Raw genomic sequence first — 13195 nt, forward strand, 5'->3', positions numbered from 1 at the left:
GAAGTTATCAAGTCATTAGTGTTGTGTTGGATATTTTGTTGTTGCTGATCACACTTTCACTGGTAAAACATTAAAAACAACTCAATCTAATTTGAGAATCACTTTTTGTGTTTAGAAATAGGGCATGTGTCTTTATTCTGGGGAAGCAATTATGTAATTATGAAACAGTTATTAAATATAGTTAGGTAATTATCTTAAGAACATCTTCATGTCTGCATATCTTATTTAGGGGCAGATTTATGAATTGACTTTTAAGTATTCTTATTTGTGAGATTCTTTATGTCTTTACAAATTTAATCACAATTTCAAAATTTTTACAGCATCCACAGTATTAAGTACCCAAGAATCATTTCCCAGTTCACTTGGACATTTACAGAATAGAGACATCAGTTGTGATTCCAGAGGACAGACTACAAAAGCCAGGTTTTTGTATGGGTGAGGAAGCTGAACGTTTTTTAAATGTCCATCATACATTTATTTTTATGTTTACATATATAGTGTCATGAAAAAGTGGCAACAGAGTTTAGCAATTATTGGAAATACACATGTTAATATTATTCTTTTAAAAATGTGGGTGTTTTCTTTCTGTTTAGAGAGAACGTGCCCCCTCAAGATGCAGACATAGGTCATCGAAATCCCTTAAAACAAACAAACAAAGCTAAACGGGTAAGTTTTAATCTACTTTGATTAAGGTGGTAGTGGTGAGGTCTTTGTTTTTTTCCTAGTTGGTCACTTAATCTTTCAAAACATTTTAGTCATGTCCATTTGGAAGAGTCCCAGTGAATCTTCTAAATAGCCCGGATTGTCATGAGGAGACTGATGATTCAGTTGTACCAAGATATGCAAAAAGGTATGTTTGGATTTTAATTTATTAATTTGTTTTCAATATTTGAAGATTGATTGCAGAATGGTCTTAAAGCCTTTTACTGCGCAGTAGTAATTCAGATTAAGTTTTTATTTAGTATTAAAGGTTACCAAGTCTCTAATGTTGGGGACAAAGGAATGAGTGGGGAATATGACTTTATTTTACTTTTTCACTTATTGAAAATATTCATTAAAGGAACTATTAAAAAATAGGAAACATGAAGGAAAAAAACATTAAGACAACCTGAAGCTTAAAAGACTATGCGAACATCTCCAAACTCCTGTTGTCTGAACATTTCTCACTTAAATTGGTAGGCTTCCTGCTAAGAGTTTCTTCCTTGTGTGTGTATAGAAGTCTCCATAGCAGGGTGAAGGCTGTCTGGGAACAATTCCTTTTCCAGCTATTTGGAAAGAGCAGCTACCAGTGGGAAGGATGATTAATCCATTCATTTGCTTCAGAAGCTAGGGCATCAAGAAGTGGGGCAGAGTATATAGAGATAAAATGTTTATTATATCCAATGTGTTTTTCCTTTTTCTTGGATGTTTATTCCCTTGAAAAAAAATGGCAATCTGGTGTTCTAGCTTACCTAAGGGATTTCTTCTGGTCTATCCTTAACTCTAATCACTATATAACATTTCTATTGGAAAAATCTCCTTGGATTCCAGAGAACCATTTGGAAACACAACTGATTGTTTAGAAGCACAACTGATTGTTTTTAGTTGGTGTTTTCTATACTTAAATTCCTATTACACTTAGGGCTTGACTACATATTAATATTAAAAGAACATTTTGGTTGTCAGGTTAAGCTCCAAAGTGTTGACAGTTATCTTGTTATCTTCATTTCAGATACCTAGGTGAAGAACAGATTGTTTCTCACACTCTAAGAAAATAAAAACAAAAACAAACCAGTTATTTTCTTGCTCGTTATGATAGATTGTATGCCAGGCACTATCGAGGCCCACAGAAGGGTTTATAGTCTAGTTCTTCTCCTTAAGCTGTTTGCAATCTGAAGAGTTTCACCTACATGTTGCTCTTCCCTTCTCCTTTACCACAGTCACACCCTAGTTCCAGTTGTTACTTATTACATAATGAAGTATATAATCACCTACCAATCTCATCACTTTTAAAAAATACATATTTTTTTATTGATTTTTTTTAGAGAGAGAATAAAGGAGAGGGACAGAGAGAAACATCGATTGGCTGACTACTGCAGCCACCAGAGGATTTAGCTCACAACCTGGGCTCAAACCAGCAACCTTTTGGTGTGTGGGACAAGGCTCAACCAACTGAGCCACAGTGGCCAGGGCCAATCTCTGTCATTTTTGTTGTTGCTCAGCACCTGATTTAATCACATTTTGTGCTAGAATCATGTTATTTTTAAAAATATCTTTTCAAGAGATTTTTCCATTTAAAAAGTATATGTAGTTAAAAAGTCAACTTTAAAATGGAAAAAATAATATATTGGAAAGAGTGACTTCAAATTAAACTTCAAAATTATTTTGTTTTGTGGGTAATAGACAGACCTCTAGAACAGAATGCCGAGAAGTGATTGTGCCTGGATCTAAACCAAGTGGAAATGATTCCTGTGAATTAAGAAATTTAAAGGTATTCCTGTTTTTGAATTTTTATATGGAGCAAGGGTTCCTGAGCCAAGGTTCATGGAGCTTTTTCTGTGAAAGGCAACCCATCATTTATATGATATCTTTAACAGTGTTCCTAAAGCCCCCAGAGATGTAGGACCACTAATGGGAAGTGGTACAGAAATCGATTTCTAAGCTCTTTGTCCAAGACTGAGGTGGTAGAGATCAACCATATCCTGGGATAAATGAAGTAACACTTTTTATCCAGGTGTTTAAGCATTCCCCCAGGTTTAGTTTCGTGTTGTGTTTAGTCATATAATCTGGCAGGACGTTTTAGACAAAAATGAGAGAATAAATTGTGATGGACAGGGGTGAGGGCTTAGCCTGATGTGCATATACTGCAGAGCAGCTTTGTGAATCTCAATGATAGGAAAGGTTTAGTCTCTGATGCACTGATTTTTAGGGGTTATATTACTCTTATTGTATTTGAGTTAGACCCCTTGCATCACAATATGGGTCTTTTCAACTGTATATTTTTTATAATTCATCTTTTTCATGGTCTTTGCTTTAAAATAATTTTAACTAATCACAACTATCTTAAAGGAAAATACAATTTTGTTCAAATTTTACATCCTGGACTTAGAATAATTATTGTCTTAGATTTACACAGATCTTAATTTTGAATAGTTCTGTTATTTTTGGTGATAAAATGTGACTATAGTAACAAAATGATGTTTTATGTTGGATTCAAACTTTCTAACCTCAGTTTTTAAGTGGACATATTTTAACAATTGACTGATATGCTCATTGAAAGTAAATTGCCCAAATTTATGGTTATGGTCATTCCTATTGCTCTAGTCAGTAATTCAGGAAGTTAATCTTTGCTCGGAGTTTGTGACTCCACAGGTGATTATAACATAATATTCCTAGCAATATTTTCACGTAGATGGGACTTTCATATGTTGAACACTAAGACAAATTAGCACTACTTCTTTTATGAGACTTTTATTATTTGATATCTTATTTTCATATAGTCTGTTCAAAATATCCATTCCAAGGAACCTCTGGTGTCAGATGAGAAGAGTTCTGAACTTAATACTGACTCAGTAACCATGAAGAATAAAACTGAGTCAAGTTTTCTAAGAAAATTAGAAGGTAAGTGACAAAACAGACTTCTTTGGTTAAGAAAACCATTTTGGCTTTGCCCAGTATAGTTTAGTTGGTTGGGCGTTGACTTGTGCACTGAAGGATAGCTGGTTTCTTTTCCTGGTGGGAGGCATGCAGGAGGCAGCCAGTCAACATTTCCCTTTCACATAGATCTTTCTCTCTTTCTCTCCCTCTCCCTTCCTCTCTCTCTAAAGGTCAATTAAAAGGAAAAAAGGAGAAGGGGGCAAAAAACACTAAACAATAAAATAAAATTTAAAACAAGAAAACTACTTTGTTGTTTGTGAATGCTAACCAGCCACCTAAGAATTGTAATATAAGACAGTTATCTATCTTGTATTTCAGTTGAATTATAAAGAATGTATAAAAAGTATTAAATTCTGTAGCAAAGAAAATTTATTTATCTAAAAGTTCCATAAAAGAAAGTGGAGGGAAAGTACCATGGAGCTGAGTTATTTTTCTCAATTGACTTGACATATGCTTTCTGGAAAGGACACAGAAGCTGTATTTGTATGACAATTCTCCTTTTCCTCTTTAATTAAAAATTTGATTTCCCACTGTATGAGTACTATGATAAATGTTCTAAGGATATGTAAATGAATGAGCCAGAGTCCCAAGGATGTTGCCATCCAATGTGGGAGATACACTGCTGTCTGCTGGGTAGAATGCAGAGAGTGTCATGAGAACCACATAAATAAAATGCTATGAGAATTCAGAGGGAGGAGAGATTTGAGAATCTAATTTAGGGACAATAAGTAATACTTTGTGGAGGAGAAGAAATGTGAAAAACTGTTAGGGTTTAAATAGAAAGGACTAGCAGTGTCGATATTTCAGATGGAGGTAATAGCGTAAGCAAAAGAATAAAACATTTTAGGAACAAAAAAGTCAGTCTAGTTATGATGAAAACTTTAGCACAGGTAGTATAGAAATGAGAGAGAAGACTGGTTGGCTTAAATTTTTTATTCTTTTAGATGTCAGAGTACCATTAAAGATTTTTTTTTTTAAAATATATCTTTATTGATTTCAGAGAGAGGAAAGGAGAGGGAGAGAGAGATAGAAACATCAATGATGAGAGTCATTGATCGGCTGCCTCCTGCACGCCCCCAACTGCTGGGGATCAAGCCCACAACCGGGCATGTGCCCTGACCAGGAATTGGACCCTGATCACCTGGATCCTAGGTCAATGCTCAACTGCTGAGCCACGCCCGGCTGGGCAAGATTTTTGAACCAGGTCATAAATCCAATAATCACTATCCAAACAAAGGTTGCTAGATTGAATGTGATTTTGTCTTTTAATTGGACTGAGAGGTGGCACCTGGACAAAACTAGGCTTGCCATGGACTCATTTGGGTTTATCCTGGGCTTTCCTGGTTTAACTCTGAACACCCCATGTTAAGGAAAGCCCTTAGCCCCCAGCAAACTGGGGTGGTTAGTCACCCTAGAATAGTCTTTTTGCCATTATTGATTGGGAATAGACCCAACCTAATCTTAGTATTTGGGGAAAACTAATATTTTATACTTTCATGGCTTCTGTTGTAAAGTGATATGACTAATAGTACTAATCTGACACCTAATTTAATGTTTTTAAATGAAGATTTTGCCAATAATACTTTATTTTATAGTAAAACTTCTAATTAGAAAACCTGCCCAAGTCATAAGATTATAGCCCAATGCAGTATTTCATTCATACATATTTCTATGTAGTATATCAAAGAGTGGGATTGTTGGGTCACAGGATGTGCATACACTTATCTGTAGTAGATAGTGCCAAACAGTTTTCCAGAGTTGTTGGACCTTTGACCAGTTATGTTGCTCTTGCTCCATATTCTTCTCAGTCATTTTATTGTTGGGTTTTAGTTTTAGACATTCTGATGCTGCTGAGTGACATCTCATTGTGGTTTTAATTTACATTTCCTTGATGTCTAATGATGAGGAACATCTTTTTGTATGTTTATTGGCTATTTGGATACCCTCTTGTGAAGTACTTCTTGGAGTCTTTTGCCAGTTTTTCTGTTCAGTTTTCTTTCTTTTTTGCATTGATTTTTTTTGGGAGATACTATATCATCTAGATACAGATCCTTTTGTTGGATATATGTATTGCAAGTGATTTCTCCCATTATGTGGTAAAGACTGTTGATGAAAAGAAGTTCTTAATTATCATGCATTTTAATTTATTAATCTTTTGTGCTGAGTGTTTTCTGTGTCTTTAAATAAATCTTTTCCTACTCTAAGGCCATAAAGATATTTCTATATATTCTATGTAAGATCAAGTGTCAAGATCCTTTTTTCCAATGTGTATGTCCAGCTGATCCATTAGTGATTATTGAAAAGGCCCTCTTTTCAATAATTGTTGAAAATTAGGGGACCCTGTATGTGATGTGTGGTTTCTTTTCTCTTCCATAGTTCTTTTTGTTTATCTTTGTGCTAGTACAGTGCTATCTTACTTACTGCAGGAAATCTTTATCTGTCAGAAAATCTTCCAACTTTGTTCTTCAAGGCTATTTTAGCTGTTCTGGGCCTTTTGGATTTACATATAAGTATTAGAATCTATCACTACATTTTTTTAATGGAATTTTGATTGAGAACTAATGGGACAAGCTCACATCTTAACAGATAAATGTTCTAGTCTACTAATCTGGCATTCATTTAAGTGGTCTTTAAAATGTTCAGAGCATCATTTTCTGAGTAGAGATTTTGCCTATCTTTTGCTAGAGTTATTCCTCAATATTTGATACTTTTTTGATGCTATAATGAATGGGGTCTTTAAAAAAATTGCATCCTTTAATTCTTTGTTGCTGGTATATGAAAATACAACTGATTTTTAGTTATTGATCTTAGATACAGTGGCATTGCTAAACTCACTGTTAATATTTTCTTATGGATTCTTTCATGTTTGAAAATAATATAACATTTTTTTACTTTCCAAGTTTAACTTTCATTTCTTTGCTCTAGTGCGCTTAACACCTTCAGTATAATGATGAATAGAAGGGATGATAGGTGGTATTCTTGTCTCATTCCATATTTTAGAGGGAACCTTTTAATATGTTACCTTTGTATGATAATTGCTGTAGATTTTTGTAGCTACTCTATCAAGTATCAAAACAGTGAGTTTTGCTTTACACCTGTAATATTAGTTTTTTGTGACTTGGTGTTGAATTTTATCAAATTCTTCTGTGTTTATTGAGTTGATCATATTTTTTTTCCTCTATTCTGTTATGACAAATTAAACTGATTTTCAAATGTTAAGCAAATTTGCATTTTGTAACATACACAGTTTGGTCATAATTTGTTATCCTTTTGTATATTGCAAATATTTCGTTTAGGATTTATGCATCTATTATGATAGGAATGGAATATTGATATTCATAGAATAGTAAAGGTATTGTTGAGGTTCTTTTGTTCAGAGACCTTTAAAGTAAATTGCAGGCCAGTTTAAGGTAAAATTTTTGTTTAAAAACTAGAGGTCTATGAAAAGTGGTGAATTAGCTTCTCTTTATTAGCAAGACTTTATGACATATATAGGTTTTTTCATTTTTATTTGTTTACTTGCTTTCGTGTAAAGACCAGAAGAATTTAAATTCAGACTGGTCTTTGATGATGAAACCCTATGTAACTACTTAAGAAGGTGGCCGTGTTGCAGGTTTGTAAAAATTGACTTGCTGAAAGCAAATTGTCAACAATTGGCTTAAAGTTTTTAGTTTCTCTCTTTGTTTTTAAGAGCAAAATGCTAATACAGTTTGTAGCATGTACTAGTGTTTAGGCTTAATTTTGTTATTATAAAATATTCTTGCATTTTAATGATAAAAGCAAAAACAATTTCAGAACCTAAAGAAGATCAAGAACCAAAGGTTCCAGAAAGTAACCAGAAACAATGGCAATCTAAGAAAAAGTCAAAATGTGTAAACCAGAATCCTGCTGCACCTTTAAATCAGTGGCAGATTCCAGAGATAACCCCAAAAGTTGATACAGAGGTAACTTTCTTTTCCTCTTGTGTAACATGGCCAGTTTAAAATGTGATGATCATGTTAAATGTTTTCTTATTTTATTAACTTCTATGCACCATATTTAGTGGAATAGTTTATTTAAAGGGTATTTTTATTATTCACAAAACAATGATCAGTAACAGGGATCAGCAAACTATAGTCAGTGGGTTAAATCTGTTTCCCAGCCCGCTGGAGTGGCTCAGTTGGTTGAGAGTCATCCTGTGCACCAAAAGGTTGCTGGTTCAATTCCTGGTCAGGGCACATACCTGGGTTGGGGGTTTGGTCCCCAGTCAGGGCACATATGAAAGGCAATTGATCCATGTTTCTCTCTCTCTCTCTATCCCTTCTTCTCTCTCTAAAATCAATAAAAATACATTAGAAAATCTGTTTCCCAGCCTGTGTGTGTAAATGTTTTATTGCGATACAGCCATGACCATTTACTTACTATCTATGGCTACTTTGAAACTATAACAGCAGAGTTGAGTAGTTGCAGCACTTCTGTAAAGCCTAAAATGTTTACTGAATTGCCCTTTACAGAAAACAATATGCTGATGTTTACACTTGTGCAATACAAAAGCATTTGACAGTTTCCTATTGTCATCCTCATGGATGAAATAGAAAATATTAACTAGACAATATTTATAACAGTGACTAGGGGCCATTTCAGAAGGAATGATCTGGTAGACTGCTGGAGGAAGAGCCATACCTATTTTAGTCCATGGCCATACTTTTCTCACCATTTCTTATTATTTATAGTCTAACTCAGTGGTTCTCAAATATTTTGGTCTTGGGACCCCCTTTTACTCTTAGTTATTGAGATACCCAAAGAGCTTTTGTTTACATAGGTTTACATATACTTATCTGTATTTACTGTATTAGAAAATAAAATCAAGAAAATTTTAAAATATTTATTAATATATTAAAAATAACAATATGCCCATTACATGTGACTATAGATACACTTATGAAAAATAAGTATTTTATTTTGTTTTATTGAGGTATAATTGACATACAACGTTATTTTAGTCTCAGGTGTACAAAATAATGATTTGATATTTGTATATATTGTGAAATCACCACAAGGAATCTAGTTGACATCTGTCACCATAGCTACAAAAATTTTATAATGAGAACTTTACTCACTTTACTCAACAACTTTCAAATACACAATACAGTTTTATTAACTATAGTCGCCATGCTGTCTATTATATCCCCATGACTTATTTGTTTTATAATTAAAAGTTTGAACCTTTTGACCATCTTCATCCTTTTCGACCATAGTCACCCCTTCTGTCTCTCCCTCCCCACCTCTGGCAAACACCAATCTGTAACTTTTTTTTAAATTAAAATTTTACATATAAATGACACTATGCAGTATTTGTCTTTCTCTGTCTGACATATTTCACTTAGCATATGTCCTCAGTTCCATCCATGTTGTCACAAATGGCAAGATTTCATTCTTTAGGCTGAATAATATGTCATTGTGTATATATGTATCACATTTTTCATTCATCCATCAGTGGAAACTTATGTTGTTTCCATATCTTGACTATTGTAAATAATGCTGCAGTGAAAATGAACATGAGGGTGCATATTATCTTTTTGGGTTAGTGTTTTCATTTTCTTCAGATAAATACCCAGAATTGGAATTGGTGGGTTATATGGTGGTACTGTTTTTTTTTGTTCTGTGTGTGTGTTTAATATATTTTTATTGATTTCAGAAAGAGGAAGGGAGAGGGGGAGAGAGAGAGAGAAACATCAATGATGAGAGAGTTGTCATTGATCGGCTGCCTTCTTCATGCCCCCACTGGGGATCGAGCCTGAAACCCAAGCATATTCCCTGACCAGGAGTCGAACTGCAATTTTCTGGATCATAAGTCAGTGCTCAACCTCTGAGCCACGCTGGCTGGGCAATGGTAGTTCTGTTTTTAATTTTTCTATATTGTTTTCCATAGTTGCTGCACCAATTTACATTCTCACCAACAGGGCAAAAGGGTTCTCTTCTCCACATCCTTGTCAACACTTGTGTTTCTTATGTTTTTGATAATAGCCATTCTGACAGGTGTGGGGTGGACATTTTAACAATATTAATTTTTTCAGTCCATGAGCACGTACTATCTTTTCATTTATTGTGTCTTTTTCAATTTTTTCATCAGTGTCTTAATAGTTTTCAGTATACAGGTCTTTTACCTCCTTGGTTAAATTTATTCCTAGGTATATTATTCTTTTTGATGCAATTATAAATGGAATTGTTTTGTTAATTTTTTTCCTGATAGGTTGTTATTATGTAGAAACACAACAGATTTTTGTGTATAGATTTTGTATCTTAAAACTTTACTGAATTTGTTAGTTCTAACAGTCTTTTGGTAGCCTTTAAGGTTTTCTATATATAATATCATGCCATCTCCAAATAGTGACAGTTTTACTTTGTCCTTTCTGATTTGATGCATTTTATTTCTTGCCTAATTGCTCTGGGCAGGACCATATATATATTGATTGATTGATTTTTAGAGAGAGAGAAAGGGAGAGAAACATCTATTTGTTGTTCCACTTTTTTTTTTTTTTAATCCTCACCTGAGGATTTTGTTTTTTACTGATTTGAGGGAGAGAAACATCAATCAGTTGCCTCTCGTATGCACCCTGACTGGGATCGAACCCAAAGCCTTTTTGGTGTATGGGGCCATGCTCCAACCAACTAAGCTGCCTGACCAGGGATGTTCCACTTATTTATGCATTCATTGGTTGATTCTTGTATATGCCCTGACCAAGGATTGAACCCGAAATCTTGGCCTATTAGAGTGGGACAACACTCTAACCAACTGAACTGTCCAGCTAGGGCAGGACTTCCAATATTTTGTTCAATAAAAGTGGTGAAAGTGGACATCCTTGTCTTATTACTAATCTTAGAGGAAAAGCTTTTAGCTTTTCACAGTCGAGTACAATGTTATCTGTGGGCTTTTCATATATGGCCTCTATTATGCTGAGTTACATTCCCTCAAAACAAAATATAATGAGAAGAATGGCATTGTTTTACAATTTCTTTAATGATTGGCTTAACAGAAAACTGGATTTCTTGAATCTGCTTTTGCATTTAATCTATTTTATTATCATGTGTCTTATAGCCTTGGGAAATCGCCAATACATACTCATGAAATTGCAGAAGGCAAATAATGTCTTAGTATGATAAGGAAGATAGTTTTAACCTCTCAGACTCCCTGAAAGGATCTTGGCAACCACCCTCTCTCTGCTTTTCCTGGATTACTCTTTGAGAACCACCAATCTAAGTAAAAAAGTAGATAACAAATGTTAGATGAAAGGAATCCTGACAGGTTGAATCATGGATCATATTAAACAGCATCTCTCTTTTTCTTTTTGAAACCTGTAAATCAATAGCATGGTAAAGGAACTCAAAACTATTTGTCATTAGGGAAATGCAAATCAAAATTACAATGACATACCACTGCATACCCACTAACATAGCTATAATTAAAAAGAGACAATTACAAGTGCTGATGAAGATGTGAAACCCTCATACACTGCTGGTGAGAATGTAAAATGGTGCAGTCACTTGGAAAATGGGCATGGCAGTTCCTCAGAAGATTAAACATAAAGTTACCATGTGATCCAGCAGTTCCAGTCCTAGGTACATACTCAAGAAAACTGAAAATATATATTCACAGAAAAACTTGTACATGAATGTTTATAGCAGCTTTATTCATAATTACTAAAAACTGGAAATGACCCAAATATCCATGAACTAGAGAGTGATAAACAAAGTGTGGCACTCTAATTTTTTTATTATTTTATTATTCAACAATAAAAAATAAGTACTGATAAATTCAGTAACATGGATGAACCTTGAAAACACACTAAGAATAAGAAGCTTGTCACAAAAGGCCATATTATGTGATTCCATTTATAAGAAATGTTCAGAATAGGAGATTCCACAGAGATAGAAAGCAGATTAGTGGGTGACAAGACTGGTAGTGAATGCTAATGGATACGGCATTTCTTCTGAGGATGCTGAAAATGGTATGTAATTAAATAGTGGTAATGATTGAACACTAGTGAATATATTAAAAACCACTGAACTACCCTGGCTGGGTGGCTCAGTTGGAGTGTTGTCCTGCATATAAAAAAGGTTGTGGGTTTGATTACCAGTCAGGGCATATACCTAGGTTTTGGGTTCAATCCCTGGTTGGGATTGCATACAGGGGGCAACCAATCAACGTGTCTCTCACATCAATGTTTTTCTCTCTGTCCTTCCCCCCACCCCCCCCAGTTTCTCTAAAAAAAACACAACACCCTCAAAAAAAAAAAAAAAAATATTCCCCACTGAGGATTAACAAAACAAAAAAGTTATTGAAAGTCTGGAATATATATATATCTACCTATTTTAGCATGCTTTTTTTGTAATTCATGATTTTATAATTTTATTTTAGAAGTGATTTTTAAATTTTATTTTGGTTTAACAGAAACAAACCACTTTTGAGCAACCTGCCTCTTTAGTTTCAAAGCAGTCACCACCACTATCAGTACCAAAATGGATTGACCGAAAATCTGTTTGTAAGACACCCAGCAGCAGGGCCTTGGAAGATTACATGAGCTGGTAATTACTTTTGACTCTTAACTTGGTACAATAGAAATAACATGGGCTTTGGGGCCAGATAGATCTGGAGTTGAATCCTGCTGCCTTACTTTAAGGATTTTTTAAATTCCTATTTTTTTTCTCAGCATCATATTTTTCACCTATAAATGGTGAAAAAGGCTACAGTATATTTTTAGGAATTGTTTTGAAAGTCTCTGTCATATTGTATTCTGTACCTGCAACCTATAACTACTCTAAGTATGCAAAACTTGATAATCATGCATTACCACATGGGTCCCTCTGTAATTGAGAGAGATATTTAAAGGTTACATTCTTAGAGTGGATAAAGGGTGGATACATTTTATAGCAAAGGAGGTGCTAATTGGAATGTGATAGTTTCTGAAAGATGTTTATACAGGTCACATGGTTCTGGGAGTGTTCAAAGGTATAAGACGTGAGTGGATGAGAATGAGAGATGAGTAAAGAGATTGGATTGTCAGTGCTGATTGATAGGAAACACTGGGATATTCCAAAAGCAAATTAATGACATTCAAAGGAAGGAAATAAAGGGATGTAACCCATCATATTCTGAAATTAGTGGCTATGTTTTAACTATATTTTTTAATGTCTTACAGGATAACTTAAGGTACATATGTCTTTTGCTTTTCATGTGCATAATATAATCTTTGATGTTAATTAATTAGAACTGGCCTTAGAGGATTTATAACCTAGTCTCCTACCTAGTTAATACAGTTTTGCTATATATTACCTTATTTTGTAATACTTAGTATATTTTAAAGAATGATTGCTAACTGCAATAGTGATGTAGTTATTTCTTGTGAAATTAGATTAGTTAGTGTCAACAAATATTTGTAGGCCTCTTTTGTGCTAAGCACCATTCTAGGTACTGAGGATATAGTAGTGAGTAAGACAAGCAAAGCACAAATGGGAACTGAATGACTTTAAGCTCAAAGGCCAAACTTCTCTGATGTAATTGGCTTTCAGATATTTATAG

At 34.2% G+C, this 13195-nt stretch overlaps 1 protein-coding gene across 2 annotated transcripts in view; it reads left to right on the top strand.

The window, feature by feature from the left end:
- The window catches only part of TTK (TTK protein kinase), a 37922-nt gene that overhangs the window by 6994 nt on the left and 17733 nt on the right, over positions 1-13195 (top strand). For both annotated transcript variants that reach the window (XM_081140567.1, XM_081140566.1), the window contains exons 6-12: positions 321-435; positions 594-666; positions 756-850; positions 2383-2470; positions 3480-3600; positions 7432-7580; positions 12068-12201. In XM_081140567.1, the coding sequence (XP_080996693.1) occupies positions 321-435; positions 594-666; positions 756-850; positions 2383-2470; positions 3480-3600; positions 7432-7580; positions 12068-12201 (775 nt within the window). The remainder of the gene's footprint in view (positions 1-320; positions 436-593; positions 667-755; positions 851-2382; positions 2471-3479; positions 3601-7431; positions 7581-12067; positions 12202-13195) is intronic.

This window comes from Miniopterus schreibersii, assembly GCF_964146895.1.
Source record: "Miniopterus schreibersii genome assembly, chromosome: 6".
NCBI lineage: Eukaryota > Metazoa > Chordata > Mammalia > Chiroptera > Miniopteridae > Miniopterus > Miniopterus schreibersii.